The 27,561-nt window shown below is 40.9% G+C and overlaps 2 protein-coding genes across 2 annotated transcripts; both read right to left on the minus strand.

The window, feature by feature from the left end:
* Positions 1-914: 914 nt before the first annotated feature.
* Positions 915-6,187, minus strand: lurap1l (leucine rich adaptor protein 1 like). The gene is made up of 2 exons (XM_083788833.1): positions 5,774-6,187; positions 915-2,702 (listed from the first exon to the last, which is right to left on the minus strand). Exons 1-2 carry the CDS (start codon positions 5,993-5,995, stop codon positions 2,304-2,306), a joined length of 621 nt encoding a protein of 206 aa, XP_083644959.1. The 5' UTR covers positions 5,996-6,187; the 3' UTR covers positions 915-2,303.
* Positions 6,188-9,490: 3,303 nt separating this feature from the next.
* LOC310875462 (5,6-dihydroxyindole-2-carboxylic acid oxidase-like) lies at positions 9,491-20,056 on the minus strand. The gene is made up of 7 exons (XM_083788701.1): positions 19,535-20,056; positions 15,988-16,310; positions 14,746-14,950; positions 14,216-14,383; positions 13,542-13,721; positions 10,174-10,317; positions 9,491-10,038 (listed from the first exon to the last, which is right to left on the minus strand). Exons 1-7 carry the CDS (start codon positions 19,887-19,889, stop codon positions 9,854-9,856), a joined length of 1,560 nt encoding a protein of 519 aa, XP_083644827.1. The 5' UTR covers positions 19,890-20,056; the 3' UTR covers positions 9,491-9,853.
* Between the last annotated feature and the right edge of the window lie 7,505 nt (positions 20,057-27,561).

Genomic DNA, 27,561 nt, shown 5'->3' on the forward strand with positions numbered 1-27,561 from the left:
AATGAATCCAAAGTTCAAAACCTGCCCCTTTTGTGAGAAAGCTTCACAGAAGCATCTTTAAACATAACTCATGACTATTCAAATAAGCATGTTTCCATGGCTAAGGTCTTATGTCAGGCTAAATGAAGAGGGTGTCATCCTAGTCTGGGAACTGGGGGAAGTTCGCCCCATGGCTACTCGTTTATTTGCCGGCCATGGAGACCAGAAGTTTCAACTTTCCGATAATGACTTTCCCGTGTATAGTCTGTCTGGAACTGCAATTATCCCCGCACGGCTAGAAACAGCTGAGAGTGAGATTAGTTTAAAAATATAAAGAAATACACCACATGGCTGGAGTACTGTTCCTATTCAGTTTCATGCACGATTGCGGTTTGTTTCAATTGACTGGTTGTATATGCATTGTATTCTGGATGTTGAATAGTAAGCAGTTTTTGTGTCGTAATGTAATATGATTCTCATGTGTGAGAAGCCATCCGCTCTTAAGTATTATCCCAAGTGGCCTTAATTCCTCTGTAAATAGTTTGAGGAATTTAGACGGCGAAATGAATGGTCATTTCCTGAATCTCCATTCTTGTTTTGTTTATTCCAAGCAAAGTGAGGTGGGGGCATGAATGCTAAATGAGGTGCAATCTTCCATGCTACATTACACAACAAACTACAAGTAGCAACCTGGTTATGGCTGGACTACTAAAACCGAAATGCAGCATAATTATGTTAATTTCTCATCTCATTAGAGAATATTGGGGTAATTAAGAAAAGTGTTTTTGTCATAAACTGCCAATTATTTATTAAGTATGTCTTGCAGGTAGGGCACATAGTGTGTGTGTGTGTGTGTGTGTGTGTGTGTTTTTCATGGTCCGACAGACAGAAGGGGGATACAGGCACAAGCTGAGAAACAAGAAAATTCCAATACATTATCTCTAATTTCTGTATTTTCAAATACAACTTCAGCCACGCACTGAAAACAATAATTTATAAAGTTAAAAAGTAGGCAAGGCATAACACAAACACAGTATACAAATCAACATACCAAACAAAGATACAATCATTGATTTGTGTATGGAAATTAATGGCTTAAAACTTCAATCTATTCTGACGAAATGTGAATTGTTTAAAAAAAAAGGTGCCCACTATTAAAACGAAATGTGTCCACTAAAACTATTCACAAGTGTCGATGCAGTGTTGGTTCTCTCTGGACGTAGCTTTCAACTTTAAGCAAAAAATGTCAAAAGAAAACAAAAACTCTTGACAATATTGACATGAGAAGAACATGGATGAATGCCAATATGCCGGCCGGCGGTGTCACACACCACAAATAGCAGATCTACAAGCTCAACACAGTGTGATCTGTTGGTGTTGTGAGCTAGCTTGTAGATCTGGTCTTTTGGTGCACGAAGACCATGCACAACTAAGTATAACCCACCAGAGTGTATCGGTAAGGATTTGGCTTGGAGGCAAATTGCACTTGAAGTTAATCACGTTTTCTACAAACTGAGGTGTTGCCACATTTAGGAATGTTGCCTCGTCTGCCTCTCGGAGGGAATCTTCCAATTTTCCAAATAAATGTTAATACTAAATCCTAATCTTGATTTAGATTGACTGATCGTGGTCGCTGGCCCATACTTTTTTTTAACCATTTTGGTTTCATTTGTGTTCTTCTGTAACCATCGGTAGGGGATTATTTCCAGTAAATTTTCTTTCACTGTAGTGTTAACCACTGGCGTCAACCTGGCGTCCCTATTTTGGACTTGTCGTTATAGGCAAAACATTTCAAAGGATTTTCTACAACCTTACATCGCATTGCAAATCGATGCAACACGTGTAATTGTAGATCGGCTAAGAAGTGATCTATACCACATTCATGTTTTGAGCCTGTAAACAGAAAAAAAGAAGAGTTCTGAGGTACTGACGTACAGCATGATGTCCTTGCAATAAATATGCAATAAATATAGCTTTAATGCATAATAGAGCATATTTGTTCATCAGCATAATGTTACATTTGTGTTTTTACTTTATCTTGCAGTGTGAAGTGGCAAAGGATCGGTGAGATCATGTGCAACATCCATAATATAAAGAATATCGATTCAAGACACAAACTAGTGAGTCAGTCAGGAAATGTCATCAACACCTCAGGTATCGTATCGACGTCGGATGATGTTAGAACATTTTGGAGCCGGTGGCAAAGTAAAAAATAAATCTTTCAAATGGTGTGCATTTCTCAACGGAGAGATCAACACACCAGTCTTTTATTACTTTCCTTCTTCACTGAATATCCCTGTAGTCTCTGCCAGCGCCGTCTTCCATTATCCAAAACAGTAGTATTCATCCGATTCCACCCTGAGTTTTGACGGCGGCTTGGTGAAAGCGTCGCCGTCGATAACGCTTTTGTCCACGAACCGCTCCAGGTCTGTGGGTGAGGGTGACGTTTGGTCAGGGAAGTCCTCCTCCAAAGTGTCCAGATAGCTGCCCACAGATATACCATCGAGCCCATCGCTGTTGTTGCCGTCGTTCAAACTGGTATGGCTGCCCTGCAGCGAGGCACCATCCTGGCTGTCTGATAGGCTGTACAGGCTGCCCGTCAGGCTGCCCTCTTGGCTGGCCGCGCCCCCTTTCTCCTCCATCACCCAACGGATGGACTCGATTCCCTCGTTGATAGACATCAGCTGCTTCATCAGCTTGACGTCGATGGCTCGCAGATGGGCCTGGCGGGTGAAAGGGGGAAAACATTTGTGTCAAGAATGGGTACATGATGAAGAACCTGGCACTTGAATGCAGCTGCTAATGGAGCCCGCTGAAATAAGTACGCGTTTAATCATGTCAATGAGTGAACGGGTGGAAGAGCCCCCACATTATTCTGATTGCCAGTGCCAACACAGTGAACACGAATCACGATACAGATACAGTACAGCCACTTCCCGGAAAGCATTCGTGTCATTTTAGATTTTAGGATAAAAAATAGATAGATGGTACAAGCTCACAATTAGCTTGTACATCTGCTTTTTTGAAAAATCTTGAATGAACTATTGGTACTGTCAGTGTCCCTATTATTCTGGGGTGAACATTCAGCGACAATAGCAAATCTACACACTCACATATGTGTCAGAATGCGACATGTGAGCTTGTACCTTTAGATTTTATATTTTTTCATCAGCATAGAGGAGAAAAACGAGAAGCCCTTGGGAACCCTAGTCAACTAAGTAAAGTATATAGCCTAGGGTTACCTTAAGTGGTTAAATATTCACAGAAGATGATTGTTTTCATTCCATGTTCATGGACACTATGGTTTATTTGTTCATGTTGACAGAGCAAAGAGACATAATAATGTACCGTGATGGACTTCTTCTTATCTCACTTTTAATGGGTTAACTCAGTCTATAAATGGACATCAATGATTATAACCACACAGTAACGCCATTGATTTAACTCACTTCCATGACAACCAAACCACTGACTAGGAATGGTAGGGGTCAGTGACTGAGCCATAGACTGACAGTCTATGGTGTCACTCAAGGGGGAGTTCCGCTTGCCGCTAGCTAGTGACAAATGGCCGGCAGGATCCATAAATGGACAGTGGCAGCAGGAGTCAACCAACAGTCAAAACACAGTAAGCCGGATGGGAGATGACATGGCCTGATACAATGTTCCAGACAGCTGACTTGATGAAAACTGAGCCTTTCTTAGGACTGGATTCACAACCAGACCCATAATGCCGGCAGTGTGTTTGCTTTGTGGGTACTGGCACCCCCTCCCCCCACACACAAATGATGCAAGGCAAGCGAAGACAGACGGTACATAAAGCTGCGTTGGAATTTTTTACTCACAGTGGGTAGGCCTATCACAAGATGGGTTTAACCAACATAATTAGAGCTGCACAAATGCTATGTAGTGATATCCAACTCCCCACATTGTTTGTTGAATTGAGGAATAAACATGGGATGGGATAGAGCTACCAGGGGAAACGTTGGCCTCTAAACGTCTTTTAAACATGGCTTGAACCATTCTATTCAATTCAACCAATTCAAATGATTCCACATAAATTAACACTGGGTGCAAATATTGTCACACTTGCACCTAAACACAGGGGTGCTTATTGTGACATGGGTGTGAATGGTGTATTGTAAACTCGACACCACAGAAGGGCCATCTAATTGGATTACAGATTAGGCCTAAAGCAAGGTGTGGCGGCAGCACAAAAGCTCAAGATTGCCCAATTTAGGTATTAACAATACCTATAAACCACATGAACCGGCATGAACCCTAGTGTCTGGGGTTAACATTCACTGAAAATATCAAATCCACAAGGCAATTTAGGCAAGCTCAATCTTGTAGATTGTCTACTTTTGGGCTTTGGCGAATATGATGATGGTGTCGATAGGAAACAGGAGGGGGCCTAGTAGTGGTTAAGACATAATGGAATTACATATTTGTGTACAAAAATGTATATACGATCATTATTTTTGTGTGATTTTGGTGCATTTTCCAAGTCGAGTGAGAAAGGAATAGGCCTACTATTGTGTATACATTTTTTGGGGAAAAGCACTGAGTAATCATGACAATATTACATATGATTCAGCTTGTCTCACAGACATATGAGTCATCACATACAAAGTTGGCTAGTCAGTCAAGTTGGCCAAATCACCACCCCAATATAGACTGTACAAGTCGGTCAACTTGGCCATCTGGTGAGGAATCCTAATGCTATTGGTGACCTTAGGACATGGAGAGGGAGCTTTATTGCTCTGGGTCAAACAAGTCAGTGACCAAACAAGACGAGCACAGAATAAAGTAGCAAATGTCTCAGACTAAAAAGGTAACAAACTGTGAATATACACCAGTGACCAGACAGAACCTGTCTCCTAATTTCTCCGATTAGGTAGTCTGCATCACAGGGCAGACGGTGACAATGCCCCGTCAACAAGGAATCAAGTGTAAATGGCTTTCACCAAATGGATGGTTTCACAACTTGTTGAAAGGATGAGCCATCAGCCATCATGTCACTTAGCACTTCTTCTTGTTGGCATTCAACAATCGCTGTATAATTGCGTGGGCCTGTTTTACAGCCGGCCTTCACTATACCATTCTGATTTAAATGTGTATTACAAAACCCATGGCAACCTGAACCCGGGTGTATGGTTGAGTCCTATTCTTATAGCCTACAATTACCCAGCTGATTCCAAACTTCTGTGAGGACAGGACATAACATTATGGGCAGTAATATAGAACGCTTTGCATATAGGACGAGGATCTCACTTTTATAATGCCACAAGGATGTTGAAATTACAGGCTTGTTAACTTTTTATAGACTGAAAAGATGAAAACTTAAGACATAAACACGACATGTGTACCATTATTTATAGGCTTCGCCCTGACCTGTGTGGTCGTACGCTACTTACTGTACAGTGTATTACACTGTAATATGTACAAGTACTTCTACTCCACAATACATCTGAGGAAAATATTGTACTTTCTTGTTTGTACATTTTACTCCACTACAATTATTTGGAAACTTATTAGGCTGGCATACAAACATAGGCTAAATTAACGACTTTATAGCTATTTCGGCTATTAGAAGATTCTGAAAACTTGAAATGGAACATGCTGCATAATGAGTACTTTTACTACATTTCTGATGCCAATAAGTTTGTACTTTTACTCAAGTAAATTCTGAATACCAGACTTTTACTTTGCAGATTATTTTTTACATTGTGATATTGATACATTTACTCAAGTAAAAATGTGAGTACTTTTTCCACCGCTGCCAAACTGGACTTACCATTTCTTGTTTCAAAAACAACATCTTGCTCTCCAGCCTTTTCAGGTCACTGGAATGCGCACGATTGTTCACAAAATGTGACACGGCCGTCGCCTTCTCGTGGTGCTTATTCTCGTGGTGCTTTCCTCCCACGAGAGAACGAATGAGACTATCAGGCACTTTGCGACCCAACTTTGTCTCTATATCCTTAAAGTCAGACAAGACGCTGTTGTCCTCGTCCATGGCAGAAGGAGGATGCCCGCCGGATAAACGATATGGTTTCACTGGAGGAGCGTCTCTCCACAGGCGCAGACAATTACGAACGATCAGACACGAAAACCCACTTCCAGCGAATTATACACAGCCGTTTCAGACCAAATCTAACTATAAACACAAGTCGACGTCAGACTCAGACACGCTCTACTCCAGTTTGCAGTAGCAATGCATGCTCTAACGCAACAAGTCAAAGGAAAAAAAACACTTTAAACGCTGCCAGTCGTCTTGGTCCAGTTCAGCGCGCTGGTCCCATTGGAACGACTCCTCTTGGAGACTGTGAAATGTGAATGAGTGATGAATGATGATGATGATGACGGCTAGGGCCAGCCCTTCAGGGGCAACGTGCTGCTCTAGCCACGCCCCCAATGGGCGTCACGCAGGACAGGTGTGACCGGTCACGCCCACCGGCCATATAGCCTACTATATCTACTCTGTAGTAAGCTTACTAAGCTACAGTGGCTACTGTACAGTGCAGTACTGTACAGCAGTAGTTCCCAAAGTGGGGTCCGACCGAGGACCCTAATGGTTCCTTTAAGATCCATTTGTACACTCTCAGAGTTACATTAAAATTAAAATTACAATATAAATCGGGTGTCCCAGAGATAGAAATGTCATTAAATGGGAGTCTGTATAGACTAATATGCATGTCAAACTGCATGGGGGTCCTTGAAATTAAACGGGTTGAGAATCACGGCTAGAGTCGTCAAAATCTTCTCTTATGGGCAGGGCCGGATCTACCATATGGGCACTTTGGGCACGTGCCCAGGGGCCCTTGGGCACCAGGGGCCCCTAAAAAAAAAAGAAAATAATCTTTTATTTTTTTCACAGAAAATGTCCCTGCTAATCCGAATGAAATAAATGGTGTCTAAAAGTAAAAAGATTAGTGTTTTATTGTTGCATTTGTTGGTGAGAAGTGCAGCTGAAAAGTGCAAATTGTGTGTGTAAAGCAGCAGCAATGCGCTAGATTGGCTGTCAGAGACGGCTCGCCGGCTTGGAAAGCCGTGGCTATACACGGCTTGGCAAGCCGTGGATCTACAAGCTCCAAGTGTTGCGTACACAGCGCGTTGTGAGCTTGCAGATCGTCGGTGCCCCACTCACCATGAATCCAAGCAGAGGTCCTCAGTGTGTCACTTTCCCAAAAAAAAACTGATCTACAAGCTAGTGCAACATATTCGCTTGTAGATCATTTTGGCTTTGTGAGAGCTAACCTTGCACAAATAAATTGATAGATTTCCAAGTTCATATTTATAATTTGTACCTATACACACTACCGCCCCACCATCTGGCAAAGTCAGGTTACACTGTAGGCCTATAAAGGTCGAATTAATAGCCATGAGCTTGAGCCATGGTACTCTCAATGTGCAATTAAATGTATGTCTGCATTGTGTAAATAGGTAGCCTAATTATTATGCACAACTTGTAACTTAAACCTTACAGCATATATGTATGCCGAATGTTGACATCTCTCAGCCAGGCAGAAATAGGCTATAAGCTATATCAATAATATATTTCAATAGATTGTAGGTATTGCCGATTTAATCAAAATATTCATTCAACATTCTCCTGCTAGGCCCAGGCCGTGGCGTAACGGTCTGGGCACCGGACTGGTAATCCAGTCGCAGTGTGCCGCGGGTTCGGCTCCCGAACCCGACACGGCCTTTACTGCATGTCATCCCCCCATCTCTCTCCCGTTTCCTGTCAGCCTACTGTCTGTCCCTTAAAAAATCAATAAAAGGCGTAAGCCGCAAAAAAAATATCTAAAAAAAAAAAACATTCTCCTGCTAACAATTCAGCATATATCAATATTGTTTCACCATATTTCAGTTCCAGATATTATTTAGGCCTATTATTATTATTATTATTATTAGTAGTACTGTAATAATAAACTTTATTTATATAGCACCTTTCATACATAAATGTAGCTCAAAGTGCTTTACAGGGCAGAAAAGATAATAAAAACAAAAGCAAAACAAAACAGCATTAAAACAGGCATGCAGTTAAAATACAATAGCGCAGTGTCAAATCAGGAGAAGGCAGTGGTACAAAGATAAGAACAGATAAAGCAAGGCAACGACGTTAAAAGAAACAAGCAGTAATAAAATACAGTGAGAACATGAATAATAAAAAATAAATAAAAGATCACTTAAAAGCAATGTTGTAGAGGTGGGTCTTGAGCTGAGCTTTAAAAATGTCTACAGAGGCTGCCTGACGAAGGTACAGTGGGAGCTTATTCCATGCCGACGGCCTGTAGAAGCAAAAAGCTGCTTCCCTGTATTTTTTTGTTGCCATTTTTTTAGGCAAAGCGAGCAGGCCAGCAGTGGAAGACCTTAGGGGGGCGGTTTGGGACATATTTAGGCAGGCAGTCATATAGGTAGGAAGGTGCGAGACCATTGAGAGCTTTATAGACAAGTAAAATAATTTTAAAATCAAGCCTAAAAACAACCGGTACAACTGTAGTAGTGTAGTATTCAGGTCAACAAGTGTGCAGTAGTTTCACAGGTGAAACTGTGTCAAAGGTTGCACTATTACACCCTCTTGTGGCCATAAGAACTAAGTTTAGCAGTTATTCCATCAGAAATATTAGTATAAAACATTAAATACATGACAGGGTTCTTAAATTATATAGATATTTATTTAATAATTCTGGCATATTACATATTTTAAAAGACACATGTACAGAAAAACTAAAACAAACAATAACTCTATATTCTTCCTATATTCTAAATATTGTATTTCATATAAAGGCACCCAAAGATAAGTAACAACACAGCAGCAAACATTAAACTAAGAAAAGCACATTATAAATTATATATATGTACTGAGCTTAATGCAACATCAGTGTCACTTGTAGCATCACTAATGCTACAGGATTATTTTATATTCTTACTAACGCCTGATTTAAGGACAGGCAGTGCATGTGATGGCAAAGTATGACAAGAACAAAGTAAATTATGGTAAAAATGGTAAATGCTGCATTTATATAGCACTTTTATCCAAAGCTCTTCACATATATTACATTCACCCACATTCATACACAGATGACGGGGGGAAACCATGCAAGGCACCAACCAGCACATCAGGAGCAAATAGGAGTTAAGAGTCTTGCTCAAGGACACTTCGACACTAACTCTGGGGGAGTCCGGGATAGAACTAGGAACCTTGCGGTCCCCATCCAGCCGCTCTACTGGCCACTCTACCCCTGAACCACTGTCGCACCATAGAACATATTTATAATAATATGAATACTGATAAAATGAATAAAGAGATTACTTTTTGCAGTTATGTACATATTCTCAATTGCATAATCTATAAAAACCAAGACTTAAAACAATTTATAGCTGCATTTCCAGTGGTGGAAAGTACATTTACTCAAGTAGTGTACTTATAAGTACAATTCTGAGGTTATTTTACTTTACTTGAGCAGTTCAACATTTCAAAATTTGATTATCTATCTATCTCTACTACAGACAGCTTTAGTTACATGAAGTTGTACTTTGTACATTTATTATTAATACAAAACATATATAACCAATTAAGCTCTATATCTACAATGTCACAACAACACGTTGCAATGGGGCACGTTGTGACATTGTAGATGTTAATTCGGCACATTAGGAGTAATACTTAAACCCAAAAAAGTTTTGGGTGAACTATACTCCTAGTGTATTTTGAGTCTAATATTTTTGTACTTTAACAAAAGAGCATTTCTACATATTTTTACTTAAATAAAACCTAGTCTGTGCACTTCTTCCACGAATACTGTGCATTTCAGTACGAAAATAAGAACAAGGCTGATGCCTTCATAATGTGTACTGGATATTGGTGTTAGACTACAGATTGGCCCTTGTCATCGTCATAACGTTGGTACTGCTCTCCAAGGAGAGGCTGGCGGCCCTCCGTCCTGTTCTTGGATCGTACAGCACATGTACTGACGGCAAAAATGACCGCAACAAGCATAAGGGAAGCAACAATCCCTATGGTGATCATCTCTGTCACTGTGAAAGGCTGACCTATAAAAGAGACAAGTTACAATGATTAAAATCAGTGGTGTAAAAAGTAACCAAGTACACATTTTTTACTTTAAAGGGGGATTTCCAATGTTCTGTAGGCTAGGCTCTCCACTACATCTCAACATTTTGAATTACCTGGCCATTGAGCTTCATATGAGTATCCAAGGTTCTCTGGAGCGGTCTGAAACATCTCAGCGTTTGTTACCGGGGGCCAGAATGGTACCATGTTGTAGCCCCTATTGTGACCAATGGGGGCATCTTGCACAGGGTACACAGCTTCTGCAAGACAGAGACCACAGAGTTGACTAACCCAGTGGTTCCCAAACTTTTTCATGTCAAGGACCCCCAAATTGACACTAATTAGCCCCGCGGACCCCCATTTGAAAAGATATTCCAGGGGCTCCATGAGAGAAGATTTTTACGGCTCTAGCAGTGATTCTCAACCCATTTAATTTCAAGGACCCCAAGTTTGACATGCATATTAGTCTACAGAACTACACTTAATGGCATTTCTATCTCTGGGACCCCAATTTATATTGGGTTCCATCTGTACACTCTCAGAGTTACAGACCCATAAGGGTCCACTTGGTTCCAAACTATCATTTAGCTGGGTACCCCCTGGAACTCCCTCAAGGACCCCTGGGGGTCCCCGGACCACGACTCCCCACTATCTCTTTGTTGAAAATAATAGATCAAGAAGCTCAAAACATGTTGCATTGCAACGTCTTGTCTGCTATTTTGACTGAACGTTGACCAAAGAACAGGGAAGCTATAGCTAAATAAAAACTAATTTATGATGGCTTACACTATGACTAATAAAACAGATTATAAAATGTTAGGGAGGGACTAGTGGAGAAGACATCCAGTAGAACAAAAATGATTCATTCTGAATTTCATTCAAAGGTAACTATAAGCAACACAAGCTAAAGTTATTTTATCAGGTAAGATGGGGTGTGTTTATGACTGTTAATACAATGCATCCTGTAGGCCTACTGATTAGAGAAGTGAATTACCCAGGTCCCAGAGTTGCTTATCTTAGTTCGTAAATTAAAAAATGTTGAACTAGAATGTGACTATAATATGAAATAATAAATAATAATCAATGACTGACTGACTGACTGAATGAATGAATGAATAATTCATGCATGCATGAATGAATAGGCTACATTATTTTGTCTTATTTCACTTGAACTACAGTATATTGTCTTTGTTTGGTACAATTGAATAAACATAATTCAAACAAAGTATTTCTCTTAGTTGTTATTCATCATTATTCTAAAGTGTGCTTGCTTAACATTTGGGGACAATTGACATCCAAAAGGGCAATATAATCATAAAATAATATTAATAGAAATAAAATAATGAAATCTCCCCTAGAAATTTTACACAATGTGAAGGCAAGTTAACGCCCCCTAGTGGCCTAGTCCATGCTTCAAGTGGGCTCCAAGTTTTCCCGCCCCCTTCTCCCCCAACACCCCACAGACAGAGTTTAATAACTTCAAGATTACAGACAGGTGCCAACCGTGCCATTCATTAAATAATTACGCCAGGTTACCGCAACAGGACAGTTTTCTGCCAGAACTTTCTCCAAATGTCAGTAATTGGGTGAGGTGAGTCATTTAGTATGTATATTTATGTAATTGTGACAGTATTAGACACTTTTTTAGCAGTTTGAAATTGTGACCACTTGCTGGGGACAGGCCAAATACAGGCATTTTTGGGTACAGAGCCTGCTTTTAACTAATTCAGATGGAATATGAATTTTTTTATAATGAAATTAATGTCATAAGAATACACAACTGTATTACATATAACTTTGCAAGTGCTTTTATTATTATGAATTAATTAATTTTTTAACATAAATAAGGCTCTTATGTGTGGGACATGTTTTTTCCACTTTTGTTCCTCATCTCAAGAATGAGTGATATATAGTTTATATGTAGGTCTTATAATATAGATATTCCACTGTTTCTTTCTTAGCTTACGCATGTTTCATGATAAATGCGTTTTTGTGATGTATTCCCATGCTTTTTGTTCTTGCTTAATGTAAGTCGTTCTGGATTAAGAGCGTCTGCTAAATGCCTAAATTGTAAATTGTAATGGAGCACTTGTAGGGACACAATTCACCTTTAAGAGAGAGAGTGGGCGGGGGTTTGGGGGGGAAACGAGGAAATGGGGGTGGTATGGGTTGCTTGTTGTGTTGTCAGTATGAGTGAAGAGAGTGAAATAAAGAATAGCAATTAGTCTTTCTTTGCTATTCCTACACACCAATATTTTAATGCCGCCCATGACTCACCGACGCAGGAGTGCATAGTTATCTACTCTCGGTATCTTATCTATGGCATGTAGTTTGTAGCCTATGTATGGTCGTAGCCTATAGCCATTCTAGGGACATATAAATAAATACGCAATGTTTTGTTGGGGTGTCCCCTTTCCAATGGTTGTTTGATATTGGAGCAAGTGTTAGTTTTTGTGTGTTTAATAGACAATTTATTTCAAGTCATAGCCTAGCCACTAGCCAGACTCAGATTTCTAGGTGTGTAACTCTTTTATAATGGAAAATAAATCAACAATAGGGCCTATACTAAAGAGAAACATGTGTAGCCTACTACTATTACGCAGCCTGATTGACTGTCTGGTCTGGCTATCAATCATGTTTAGTTAAGTGACTACCTGGCTCTGCAATACTGTGTATGTTGTGACAGGATACAGTATAGGCTATAGTTGTTGTGGCAGGGTAAATTATACATGTGACTTCTTTCTTTCTTTCTTTCTTTCTTTCTTTCTTTCTTTCTTTCTTTCTTTCTTTCTTTCTTTCTTTCTTTCTTTCTTCAGGTAGTACGTGGCCTACTGTTCTCCATGCAAGCCCTGGTCTTCAATGCAGCCAAACACATGATGTACTCCAGCCTGGTGTAGAAGACAGGGGAGGAAAGTACTAGCCATGTATGGAGAATCGACGTGACTGGAGACACCACTGGAGGGTTCATCCGGAGATGAACTAGACTAGAGAGAGGGGGCCATCACTTACACAACAGTCCAAGTAGAAGACAGCTCAAGGTAGAAACCTTTTCTTGGCTGCTGCTGTATGCGGTGTGTATGTGATTCAAGCTACTATTGCTGTAATTTTGGGACCTGGGTGGCAATGAAATATGTTTTGTGATTGTTTCTGGCTCTGGAGTTGAATGCTGATGTGAATCTACAGTTTGCATGTTGCGTTGTGATGTTTAAGATAGTGAGTCGGGCCACTTTTCTTTCTTTCTTTCTTTCTTTCTTTCTTTCTTTCTTTCTTTCTTTCTTTCTTTCAGAGCTGTTGCTGTCATATAGAGCTATGTATAATCGGTTGCATCTATGTTTTTTGTTACGCTTGCGTTGGCGTGCCTCTTTTGAGCAGCAGACCTGTTGTTGAGACTACATTAGCCGCCAAAATTAACACAGGTCCAGGGGGACCCTTGAGGGCTCCTCGAGGATTCCAAATTATTATGCCATTGACGATTGAATTTCACCTGGACTGTGTCTCCTGAGCCACTCGTCAAAGATGGCATCGGTGTAGGTGTGGAGCAGGACAAAGATGGGGTCGTTAGGGGACAGATGCGTCTGTCCTCCTGTCCCGTTTAGAAACAGGTGGGCGAGGTTGTGAAGACTCCTGACCACTGGATCATAGTTCCCCTGGGGCGCGCTGTAGCCTGCAAACATAACGCAACACAAAATGTGGACAAATCTTCTCTTACCCTGGCACAATTCTTTTTTTTTAATGGTGGTTGGCAAACAAATGCATATCAATCTGAGCTGTTTCAACGGGCCTACCTCTAACTGTATACAACGGGTCTATTCATATGCCAACATTCATTGTGCTTATTTTTGAGTGGTGCAACCACTCCTATAGAAAGCTGTGTGTGTGTGTCCCATGGTCCCTGTGTCCGAGCACAAAAGTAGCGTTATAGCCTTTGTTCACCACCTAGTGTCACTGTTGCACAGCCTAACACACAGACACACACAGGTGTCAGTACAGTACAGTACAGTACAGTACAGTACAGTACAGTACAGTACAGTACAGTACAGTACAGTACAGTACAGTACAGCACCACTTCAGACGGGTCTTGTCTTTACATGAGCAATTAAACACAAATATACAGCACAAACAAATCTAGAGGCTGCACACATGCATATGAGCACTAACCTTCCACTGTGTTTCTGAAACTCTCTGAGGAGGTGGAGTAGTAGGGTGGTGTGTCAAAGGCGCTGACCTGCAGACAGTCATTGACATCCTGGGGTTCAGGCAGACGCTGGACCATGGGTCTGTTGACGTTTCCTCCCGGGTTCCTCCTTATTGCCGACGTCTCAGTACCTAGAAGGACATTTCAAAAACATTATCAACATTATTTTATTCGGCTTTATCTGCTTTATTTTGATAACTTTGACACACACACACAGAGCAGAATCATGTAGATCTTGGAACACATGGGAATGGCTCCAACATGGAGAGTTTGGATTTTAGTCTGAATGGTTTCTTTTCTTCTGTAGCCCTTATAGTCGTGGTTCTTTTTCATGTCGAGGTTCTCAGTTAGCAGAGCTGATTTTGACTCAATATTATATTGTTTCCCCTGGAGCACCCCCCCCCCCCCCTTCCCACCTCAAGGACCCCTGGGGGTTACGCGGACCCCACTTTCAGAACCACTGGTCCAGCGTGGGCCTGCCCTATATTCTTACTGTTGCAGATCGTCCCCAGGGTGTCGTAGTCCTCGACACTCTCACAGATGACCCTCCACTGGGAGAACAGAGTGTTGGTGCTCAGAGCGCTGGGGTCAAAGCTGCTCCTCGCCCCCATCAGGTCATCGGTACAGATGTCACACGTAGAGCCGCCGATGGCAAAGTTCCAGTAGGGCAGGGCAAAGGAGGGCTCTTGTAACATGTCCTGTTGGCCATCGAAACAGAGACACACGTGTTATCAGTGGTGACTGCATACTAAGTATGTTTACTTGGCTCATGATGCGATGCATTGTGAGCTTGCAGATCTGCTGCTTTCCATAAGATTATTTTTTACATTTTATACAATTGAAAACATTCTGCATAAGGAGTACTTTCTACTTTTGGTACTTTAAGCTCATTTTGATACCAATAGCCTACTTTTTTACTTTTATTCAAGTACATTTTGTGTTCCAGACCGTTCTACCACTGCATGTTTATACACAGTAACATTCTCTGCGTCAATATAAGTCAGGATGTGTGCAAGGGAAATGGTACATTTGGTTTCATCCGTACAGCGGTTTTAAATTGAGGTCAGTTACACATACAAACAGTATGTGTGAGCCACTATCAGTTTCATTCGCTATTAATAATATTACACAAATATTATAAATTAATAAAATTATGTTAGGCTTAATAGGCTATTCCCCATGCAAATTAAAGGGCTGATTAAAGGACTGATTTGTACCCATGTTAATCTGAGTTACCAGAAATTCTCACCAACTCTCACATACAAACAGGAGGGGGGAGAAAACATACCCATGTTGACTGCTATAGGAATTGCTTTAAATTCATACTCAACAAATGGGTCTTCCATTTTTGCAGGAATGGCAACAAACCTAATCTCTGTGTTAAAGCATGATGTAAAATAATAATGTGGAGGATTGTAGTTGTGTAGTTATATTTGTATAATGGATAATCTCTAAAACAATGCAAGAAATGTAAACGGAAGCTCTTCTGTGCTAATCGGCTCAGCCCATGAAATGCACGCACGCACGCATGCACGTACGCGTTCTTGGATGCTTGCTTACAGTCCTGTGAATTATTTTATTCTTCACCAATGTAAAGTCAGAGCATAAAAACATTATATTATTGTCCTAGTGATTATTGCGATGAAAAACCCCACAACCAATTTCTTTTAAACTTGATACCAGGAGTATCTGTACTAAGTACTGGGGCTTGAGTACTTTCTTCTTATTTTTTTACCTGCATATCGCGCTCTAGTTGCAGCAGGTGATACCGATGCCAGGTGACAAACCCGGGGCCCTCGTGGGAGAAGTCCACCCCTCCGAAACTCGGCTGCCCCACGCCCAAGAAGGTCTTGCTCACGGAATAGTAGTGTGTCCACACAAAGTAGTTGTAGATGGTGATGTTCTCAAACTGCATGGTGTTTCCGTCAGGCCCAAAGATGTCCGGGAAATGGCGCGTGGCCACCACCAGGTCAGGGTGCACGGTGCGCTTGGCTCGATCCAGTGCGCTCACAAACGCCCTCTTCTCCTCTGTGCTGAGCAGCATCACGTTTCTCCTGACTGGAGGATTTTTACAATAAATGTCATGGGATTAAAGCCGATAAGACCCGAGGCCAATTCTAAAAACGCATTCTAAATACATCTTTGTTAGTGCCAAGGACCACCAAATTGATTTGTATTTGCCGGCCGGGCACGGGCCCTCATCTGAAAATGTTTTTCTGCCAGGGACCCCCAGAAGAGAAAATTAAAAATCAGACCCTTGGTGGTGACAATATGCTATTTCCGTGCTCGGACCCAGGGACACAGCCACACACATAGCTGTCTACAGGAGTGGTTGCACCACTCAAAAATAGCAGATGTACAAGCTTGTAAATTTTAGAATGGCCAACGCTAAAATCTGAAATGACACGGATGCTTTCCCAGTTTTAATGGGTTATCCCAGCTATTCAGCTGTTATCAAAGCGAGGCCTGGGGAACAGGGGGTCTCTGGCACGTTGGTTAATATAGAATCAAAATCAGTTGATGCCACTTAAATCCTATTAGTGGAGGAGCTTAGAGAGAGATAAGCATGATTTCGTACTAATTCGTCTAAAAGCACTACATTTTGCACAATTTCATTATGCTTCAAGTATCATGTGAGGTGTCAAACTAAGGGGTTTTCATGATTCTGAATCCATTCCAAGCATTAGCTTTGAACGCAAAAATACTCCTTGGGCTAAATTCGGCATTAGCCACTTTCCCAAATGTGCCCAAATTATGTGATGACCTCATCACATTTGTTCGTTTGTTTTTAGCCCAAGGAGTTTTTCGTGCAAAACGAATGCTTGGAATGGATTCAGAATCATGAAAAACCCCTAGTTTGACACGTCACATTCTACTTAAAGGACCACTTCACCACTTTTCAACCTATCTTCATATAATAGGTCCTCACCAATAATAGTGATAAAATGGCACAATTATTTTGTGTCTCATAGGAGGGCTGTGGGCAGTTCAGAAACCCGTCCACCAGTGACATCATCGTTGGGCAGAATTTTTTAAACAATATTTATTTCCAAAAATGTTTAGATTTGTATTATCGTGAGAACGATGGCTTCCATTTTCGCATTGCAATTTTTCAGGACTAGAAAGCCTGCATTTTCTATTAGCTGGGATTCCCCATCGATGATGTCACTGGTGGACGGGTTTCTGAACTGCCCACAGCCCTCCCATGAGACACAGACCGAGTAGAAAAGAATGGTGACATTTTATCATGATCATTAGTGAGGACCTATTATATGACAATAGGTTGAAAAGTGGTGAAGTGGTCCTTTGAAGCATAATGAAATTTAGAAAACAGTATCGTGTTACTGGTTGCCATATGGATTTGGTTGCTGTGGCGACACCAAAGGTTGCCGGCTTGGCACCCCTAGCTAAATCATTTGAGCATGCCCTGGGCTACATCTGTGCAAATCTATCTTTTCAGATGGATGTCCGCAGCCAAAGAAATTCATTTGGGGGTCCTTGACATGAAAAAGCTTGAGACCCTCTGAACAAGGGCATATTTTTAATGACCAGGGTGGCGGCATTGAATTAGCCAGTGAAATAAAGTAGCCTGTGAAGCACTGTTAACAAGACATTTGATCATGTTCATTAATGCCATTTGCCTGTATTTCTAACCACAAATTGAGCAAGGTCCAGTTTTGGAAAGTAACATCTAAGTACATTTACTTAAGAGCTTTACTTAAGTGTAATTTTGAGGTATTTGAACTCAGTATTTCCAATACTTTTACTTCTACTCCATTACATCTCAGATCCATATTGTAATTTTACTCCACAACATTCATTTGAAAACTTTAGTTACTACTTTGTAGACACTTCAGCTTTATACATTTCAGCCATTTGAAAATAGTTGATCTACAAGTTCACACATTGTGAGCTTGTAGATCTATTTTCAAAAGATTTGTATACATTTGAAAACTTTAAATGGGACATCCTGCCCATTGTGCCCAATGAGTACTTTTTACTTTAGGTACTTTTTAAGTACATTTTGATGGCAATACCTTTTGTACTTTTACTGAAGTATCTTTTGAATTCTGGACTTTTACTTGTAACATAGTATTTCTATGTATTGATAGTATTGATACTTTTACTTAAATAAAATATTATACTTTTTCCACCACTAGCAAGGTCATGTAAATACAGTAACTTGACTGCAGTGCAGCTGGTACAGTTTAATGGTTCTCAACCTGTGGGTCAGGACACCAGGGGGTCCCCAAGTGATTTTGGTGGGGTCTTCAGATGATCATCTTAGTAAACAAAAGGTAAACAAACCAACATACAAACAAACCAACCTACTGTATAAGTGTATTTACAGGGTATCTGCAAGGATCTTTTTAATAGCCTACGGCTAAAATTAACAATAAAATAAATACACTTTCATCGTCAAAAGTAGTCTGCAAACTATAGTATACAAACATTTTAAACTCTGCCTGGCATTCCTAAACGTAACTATTGTAAAGTGTGCCAAAACGGTTAAACCTAACATTATTCCTATAACCGTAACCTCAGTAAAAACTATTCGTAACCCTAAACCAATTTCTAAACTTATCCTCAGTAAAACAAATACAAGAATATTAAGAACCACCCACCGGGCGAGCGGTCGGCATTAGATTGGCGGAAAACAATTAGGGCGAGCGTGTTTTTAGGTGAGCCTAAACTTTACCACTTTTCAACCAAACTTCATACTAGGTCCTCACTAATAATCATGATAAAATGGCACCATTCTTTTCTACTCAGTCTGCGTCTCATAGGTGGGCTGTGGGCAGTTCAGAAACCCGTCCACCAGTGACATCATCGATGGGGAATCCAAGCTAATAGAAACTGCAGGCTTTCTAGTCCTGAAAAGTTGCAATGTGAACATGGAAGCATTCGTTTTTGCATAAAAAATATAGTTTAAAAAATCTGCCTAACGTTGATGTCACTGGTGGACGGTTTTCTGAACTGCCCACAGGAATTGGTCCTTTAAGTGGTCAGACGTGAGCGCAGGGGGTAAGCGTCGTCCCACACGACTTCCCCACCCATTCAGCTTTGGCCATCCACAAATATAATGTTTCACTGGTTTATACCAGAAAAGTATGCGTGCATTCATTTAGGTATTTTAAATTAAGTACGTAGTCGTGTTCTAGAATAACCTTTGCACTAAACTGCAGCATTTGGAGTAGTACTGTACATCCATGATTTTATTTCATACTACTGTAACTCTGGGAATTGCAGTTGGACAATGAAGCTCTATAGTCTATACTCACCAACAGCGACCTGTTGGTCACAATTGACCCCCGTCCAACCGTGTCTGCAGCGTCCGCAGTTAAACCCGCTGAAGTTTCCATTACACTGACACGTGCTGTTGAAGAAACGGATGGGCCAGCGCTCTCGGTCGTCTCGTCCGTCGTGGGGGTACTGAGGCCCGTGAGGCTGAGCGTCCACCCCTACCGACACGCACTGTCCACGACCGGAACTAGATCCACACAGGTCATCCTGTAGGCCAAGAGGCGACGGGCAGCACTGTCCACTTCTAAGGGCCTCTGGCGTGACACATTCTCGTGGAAACTGAGCGTTGGCCAACGCCGCTCCCAAAAGCAACAACAGACCGCAATCCCACATATCCAACCGAGATGTAAACTTGTACACAAATCGAATCAGCCCCACTTGCAGGTCTACTGACTAGTATCGGCTCTCAATGCCTAATTTCTGCTCCAACTGCACACTCATGAAAAAATACCAATCATAATAGACTTCTTGTGTTTCTAGTCAGCAGACACAAGCCTTCTTTCCCCATCCAGACAGGCTTTAGTTTTAATTGCCCCATGCCGAGTGAACCTCCGACCTTAAATACCGGATTAGCGCATGACTATAATGACTATGAGGATTTTCTGTCATCCGCGTGATCACGTCACATTTCCTACAGGCTACAGGAGAAGAAAAGAGGGCTAGAAAGTGTGGTTAACTCATGCATTGTGTTGGGCTATTCCTCACGCCCCAAGGCTTGCAAAGGAATGAATACAAAGTAGATTTCATTTGTAGGCTAATAAAATCCCCTGAAATATTAGGCCCTGTAGTTTATCATGTTATGGCTTTGATAGTAACATAGAAGATGCATGTATGGTAAAAAACATAAAAATTGAGACAAATAGTTACATGATGATGTGATTATTATTTGCTTTGTTTATTCTCTTTGCTTTATGCCTGAGGTGAACATTAATAAACTTTCATTTGTGTCATATTTTGTTTTCAATTACATGGATTATAAGATTCCACACGCTTGATCATTGTATGAAAATCTGTTTTCCATGTGGAAATAAAACAAATTGAAGAGGGATGCAGTAAGGTTCCACTTAATATTCAAATTGGTGCGAGCTACACAGCAGTGAGTGTGGAGGTTATTTATAATATTCATTATCATCAGCCGGCTACCCACTTACCTCCGGTGTTTACTTCTAATAAAAAAGGCAAAACAACATTCTGTGTACACCAAGTCTGAGAACAAAGACAAACAGGAGAATGTGTTGCTGGCCTTGGGAAATAAATATAGAAGATAAAGAGAAAGGCTGCACACTTATGGCCACGATGCAAACATTTATTTAAAAAGAGGAAACCAACGTTTTGCATCACTAAGGGCCGATTCATACTCCTATTTTAGAGACGAATAAAAGTCGGTTCGGCTCTGTTAAGCCTACAATGTGACGTCATTTGAGGTCCGGGCGGGCGGGTACCGTCCTAAAGTCGGCTCTTCGGTGCTACTGAAAAATTCTGACGAGCTGAAATCATTTTGGCACTACAGCGCCGAAACAGCGGTAAAATAAGAGTATGAATTGGCCCCTAGCAATATCCCCAAAAAGGCCAAGATACCATTCACAGAGTTGTACTTCCTATGCCAGGATTGAATGGATGACATTTTCCTCATAAAGGGCTCAAGAGTTCATAAAAATGGTATGATCATCACGCTAGTCATTTGACTACTCAAGTATGCCCACACTCTCCATCGCCTCGTCTTTCCCACAAAGTGTACTTTTGATAGCACCTAGCATGTGAGGCATGGAAGCAAGGAGAAGTAGGGGAGGGGGGGGGGGGGGGATCTACAAAGGAACTTCTAAGAATGTGGAGCCGCCGGGATGTCTCCTCTCTCTTATAGCATAACACTGCACTGTTTGGATTTGCTGTACTTGTTCTACTTTTCTGACATTTCTTTTAGAGGCATGCAACAGTGAGCAGAAACCATTGCCTTTGACATGGCGTGTTGAATATGCCTGATGAGGATGTTCTGTTAAGAGACAGTACATTCACATACAGTATATTGTCGCCATTGGGCAGAAACCTTGTATCTATTATATATTTTTGTATATATTTCATCCTTTTCGGGATTTGGATACTGCAATTTCTGAAGATGTTTGGGATTCAATTCTGGGTAATATTCAAAATAGTGCATAGATTACACTACTCCAAGTCCAGGTTGTTCAGGATGTCCTGATGAAGATCAAATAAGATCAAAATGTTGACGAGCAATATAACTTCAGAGGAGCCTTTTAGGCATTACCAGTATGAGATTCCTGTTTGTCTTGCACCTGGGCCATGGATGTGCGTGAACTACCTTCTTCTTGCCAATACCTGCAAGTGCAGGAGACCGGCACACTTGCTCACGAATTCTGGTTCTGCTCAAAACTAAACTCATTTTGGTCACTTATTTTTGATTACATATCAAAGGCCTTGAATAATAACAGTGTTCATGAAATATAACTAAAAGTAATGCACTCATTCATTCAACCATAAAATTCACACACACAGAAAAGCTACTGTAACTAACGAGATAAAACGTCATCCTTTTGTGCACTGAGGGAACCTTTGATTTTCCTAGAAGGCAAGTGTCTTTCGCAGTCACATGTGAATGTTGGAGATACAATAACTACGTTTTTGGACACACAGACTTAGTTGTGTATCCCAAAAGCCAAATTAGCCTTTGTGATTTTGGAGGACAAACAATTACCTCAAGAGATACAATTAGTGTAATAACATTTGTATGTCATGTAATAATTAACACTTGTATGTGTCCCGGCCCGGAGGCCTTCCTCAGCGTAAATCTCTGAGATTTACGCTGTAAATCTCTGAGATTTACGCTGACGTACTCTGTATGTTTGTTTGCTGCTGGGGGAACACTGAACAAGAATCCTATTGGATACAACGTGAGTGCTGGTATTCTTTTCTATGGACTGTATCTATACCGTGCACCCGAGACTTTATTACTTTGAACTACTCAACTGAGTGCTTGCTCTACTACTTTCCTCAAAGTATCGCATTGGAAACACTTTTAAACCAGTTTTTCGCCACGTTGTAAGGCAGAATACGGGATGTATGGTCTCATAACTGGAGCAATGAGGATTACCCAAAGCTGTTGTAGGCCCTAATCTCATTCTCATGAAAATCATATGAAAATACAAGAACATTCCATATATGTGTATGTTCCCAGGAGGATCCTCTTGGGGTGCAGTAAAACCTAGCATTATTTACTTTGAGTGTTGGCCCTACTTATATTAAAGACTGATGTAACATGCAATAGATAACATTCAGTCACTAGATGTCACACTTATAATGTCTGTCTACGATTTATTATTATTTGCGTCTATGAGGCAGCAATCACGTAGTTTGCAATATTGTACCATGATGGCAGCCTCCAAGAATTTAATGGCCGTATACCCCCAAAAGCACACAGGGATATTAATGGAGGTAGAAAAATAATTCTGGAGTTTTGCCGGTCTGACAAACCTATAAAAATGATTATTTCACAGTCACGATACAAATTCTTTTTGGAAAACCAATGATTTAAAAACATTTTTTTTTACTTATTACTGATTACTGATCTAGATTCTGTCAATAACTGTCAGTAACATAACATTTATTTCTAAAACAAATACATGAGAATAATTGCAACTTTTATTGCAAAAATAATCACAGGCAAAATCTTTGTACAATTAAATGCTGGGCCTGCATACGAACCACTGGGCCTAGTCATGTCTACATCTCGTGATTGACCAACATACCCAATCCCTCCCCTACACTGCACCCAGCTCCACTGGGGGGGGGGGGGGGGGGGGTGGTGTGTGGGTGGGTGTGTGGGGGGTCATGTGAGAAGATGTGACTGAGGCTTAATGGTAATCCTTGCCTTCGGTCAAAATGGCAACAGTGGGAGTCATTAAAGGACGACTTTAGTTTTTTTTCCAACCAAGGTTCATGTTTTAGGTTGGTATTAGAGAAAGTAAAAGATGAGTGCTATTTTTGACATATTTTTGTTCGAATGTTCCCGCCCCCCTGTGAAAAAATGCTAAAATCTCTAAAACGAAAGAAAGCAGCAAATGAAAAAAATGAACTCCCCTTTTACTTTATGTGGAAAAAAACGGGAGCTGTTCATATGACTGTGTTCCTCCTCTTATGCTCAGTGAAATCCTCAGCATTAATGGAACTCGGAGAGTGTAAAAAGGAAACCAAATGGACCCATAGGGCCGTAACCAAGGTAAATAAAAAGAAGGTATGGACATGTCATTCCAGACAGCAGATTTGTCGCAAGTTTGAGGCAAACTGCACGCTTAAGTTCTGAGGAATACATTGGAGTCAATGAGAGCCAGGTGGATGACGTGGATCAGCTTATGTACAAACGCCATTTCTTGTAAAATACAAGTTGACATGATATCACACATTGTTTTCTACTGTGTTGCTTTTCGATGTGTACACTGTATAATTTCATTGAGGTATAAAGAGTGCTATTCCAAAGTTCTGAACGTGCCAGAAGTATCGCAAAACCGTCGGTCATTGACAGCCTGCAGTACTGCCGAGCCATAAACGATACATGGCGCTGTTTACATGACTAAAAAAAATCATACAGTGTCCACATCGAAAAACAAATGATTAGAAAACAACCTGTGATATGTCTTATTTCATATTCGTGAAATTTAAGTTTTTACCGAACTTGCGCTTCCAGTTTTGCCTCCCAGGCCCGTGGACTGTACCTTCTTCTAGCCTTGCCCGTAACGGGTCTCCTTTGTATACTTTCAACAGTTATAAATGGGTTGTGTTGTTCTTTCCTCTCCAATACTATCCTATTTTGGGGCGGGAACCCCTTTTGGTGTTGCATTGTTATGTTTTAGCTATTTTTGAAGAATCGAAGAACGACTGACATAGAAACACAGCTTTTTCAGAAAACTATCAGGATGTAGAAGGCATTTTTAGAATCTGATCTCAGGTCAAAATGGGCTATCTACCATTCTCATTCTCTTTTCATCATGGTCTGTTATCACTCCGTTAATTACATTTCTCAGCAGTGAAACGGATCAACTTTCTATGTGATAGAATCAGCATTGAGGCCATATGCTCTAATTCAGATTTCACCAGTTTCACACACACACACACACGCATGCACAATGTTTGGCAACTGTGATAAAGTCCAGGCGAAAGTGCAGCACTGTGCCGGTAACAACAGAGGCACTGTAACAATACTACAATTAATTCTCACAGGTCCTTCAGTCATATGCATTAATAGTCATGAGTTTAATAGGCAAGCAATCCCCCCAGGGTTATCTTGTGGGTTGGCACGATATTTGGCACAAATCCCATCCCATTGGGAACCAGTGAGTGGACCAACTAAATAGTCCAAACTAGAATTCAATTAAAAACAGTTGGGCCCCAATATAGTGTAGCCTGTGGCACCTCTCATCAGGCATCAGCTCACAGCCCTTGCCTATTGCAATGATTGGTATACGCGCTTGACAGGTAGCTGGAAGAGAGTGATTGCACCTGCTGCCAGGCTTGCTTGTGGAAACTGGGTGGACAGTTTCTGCTGTCAAATGTAATACAACATGTTCACCAGCAGAGGACGCTAATAGCACATGTAAAGATACTGTATGTTAGCCCACTGGAAGTCAAGTGCACCCATAACTTCAAACTTAAAGCCATTTGCCGATGAGGTGACAGACATACAATATTAAATTCAAAGGTTGCATTTAATTTATCACACCTGTACTTTGGATATACAAGGCTACGGATATGTTTTGACATGTTTAATTGGTTCATGGTAAATAAGCCTTCCAGAATGTTCTCATCCCATTCGAACACTGGACTAACTACAGATACACTGTCATTCTTGAGTAATGGCGGACTGTGTCCAGAACGCTTAAGCTATGTTTAAAGATAAAGGAGCATTTCAACCATTTTCAACATTATCTTCATTTGTAGGTCCTCACCAATGCTTAGGCTATAAGATGGTGCCATTTGTACTCACTTAAGGTGGCCTTCCACTAGCCGATAATCAGCATTTTTGACGCTCGGGGGGTGCCCGACTCAATCGATCTGCTTGGGGGCGCTCAAAGCGCGATCGGGATCGGCAAGAATGTTTGATATTTGCTCTGCCCCGCTCCGATTATCCTGTAGTGTGTGGTGCTATCAGATTTCAGATTGAAAAAAATCGGCTAGTGTAAGGCCACCTTTAGTGTGCTGTTTCCAAAACGGTTACCTGTGTGTATGTGGGATTCAGTGTTGTTTTTGGCAGCAAATTTCTATTTTAGTAGTCTCTTGAATAGTTTTCATTTAGTTTTAGTCACCTGGAATGTTTTAGTGTTAGTCTAGTTTTAGTCGACTAAATATCATAAGATTTTAGTCGACTAAATCAACTGTAGATTTAGTCGACTAAATTGTATTTTGGCGGGCCTTGATGCTGTCGTAATGACAATGTGGCCCAGCACGACACGTTGTGAGCTGGTAGATCAGCTATTTTCAGCATGCAACCAATTGTAAAATTACTTATACTGGATCTCTTGTCCATTAGTAAGTCCATTATCATCATCATCATCATCATCCAGGCACCGCTGGGTTGGACTTGACTCTTGATATGGCTTTCCTCCACCGGGAACGGTCCATGGCCACCTCGCGATCGATGCCGAGCGCTTTCATGTCAGCCAACACGGTCGTCTGCCAGGTCATCTTAGGTCGGCCACTGGGTCTTACTACGTGTCCGTACCATCGCAGTCTGCCTCTCCTCACCATCACAGTCCCTTCCTAACATTTTAGTTTAGTTTTTATTTGTTGACTAAATCAACAGTATATTTAGTCTTAGTTTTAGTCATCATGGCTTGGTTTTTATGTTGTTTTTGTATGTGGAAAAAAGGTAGTCAATGAAAGAAAACTGTCATAGTATTTAGTCGACGAAAACAACACTGGTGGGATTTTAAGATTTCCAAACTTATTTTTTATTGATGCAAGAGCAGTGGCTTCTATTTCATTATTCATTTTCCAGGAAGAGAAATACTGTAGTTTCTATTTATAGCTTGGAATTCCCAATCCATTACAGTATGTCATTGGTAGACTGGTTTCTAGCGAGGAGACAGAAATTGTACCAGCTGACAGTTGTCACCAAGCGCCGGTGACCCATGTGCATCTGCTCTCGTCCTGTCCTGTTCTAGGACTGCAGTCCTATTGGGTGGGAATATTTGAATCACTGTCTAAAGTGGTTGGAAAAACTAATTGAGCCTAATGTGATTACGGCACTATTTGGGGTAATTTTCCCTACGATGTAGCTCTCTTCCTTGGAGGCAGCCTTTATAGCTTCCGTTACCCTATTAGCTAGATGTTTGATATTGCTTAGGTGGAAATCTCCCACACCCCCATCCCACACTTGGATAAAGGATATACTTAACTGTGAAATTGGAAAGAATCAGATGCCTGCTGGGTGGCTCCCTGAAAAATTGCAATATAACATGTGAGACCCTTTAAAAAAATATTTTCATGAGCTGAGACTCTCTGATATTTCGGACTGATTGTCGTTTGTATAACGGTGACATGTCAGACGGTGGATCGACTAGTATTCGTATAACTTTTACCAGTAGTTTTTTGTTTTGTCTTGTCTAGTCCATCTCTTTTAGATTTTATTTCTATTTTGTGTCTACAGCATTTTGCTTTGTCTTCATAAACAAATTTTTTGGGCTGAACAAATAATTAGAAGAAAACCACCAAAAAAGTGTTGTACACTACCCTGCCCCTTTTTTCTTCTTTCTAATTATTTGTTCGGCCCTCCAAAAAATGTGTTTATAGTCACGAGTTATTATTATTATTATTATTATAAATAAATACTTTCTGAAAGGTGAAAAATTAATGGGAAATTCTCTTCTGGGCCGCTCGTAGGTGAGCGGGACTGCGACTCTCTATAGTGTTCCTTTAAAGTTCACCCCCATTGCAACCGCCAAAGGACACAAAATGTAACCACTCCACTCGAACATGGTCATTATATGACAATGTTCGA

Source organism: Protomyctophum parallelum (assembly GCF_964188405.1).
Source record: "Protomyctophum parallelum genome assembly, chromosome: 18".
Taxonomy (NCBI): domain Eukaryota; kingdom Metazoa; phylum Chordata; class Actinopteri; order Myctophiformes; family Myctophidae; genus Protomyctophum; species Protomyctophum parallelum.

Excerpts from the sequence above, each read along its gene's own strand:
- lurap1l (XM_083788833.1), bottom strand. The coding sequence starts at position 5,995 with ATGGACGAGGACAACAGCGTCTTGTCTGACTTTAAGGATATAGAGACA. Across the intron at positions 2,703-5,773 it reads TGTTTTTGAAACAAGAAATG|GCCCATCTGCGAGCCATCGA; the intron begins GTAAGTCCAGTT and ends TTCACCCGCCAG.
- LOC310875462 (XM_083788701.1), bottom strand. The coding sequence starts at position 19,889 with ATGTGGGATTGCGGTCTGTTGTTGCTTTTGGGAGCGGCGTTGGCCAAC. Across the intron at positions 16,311-19,534 it reads TGACCAACAGGTCGCTGTTG|TCAGGAGAAACGTGATGCTG; the intron begins GTGAGTATAGAC and ends AAAATCCTCCAG. Across the intron at positions 14,384-14,745 it reads CCTGGGGACGATCTGCAACA|GTACTGAGACGTCGGCAATA; the intron begins GTAAGAATATAG and ends ATGTCCTTCTAG.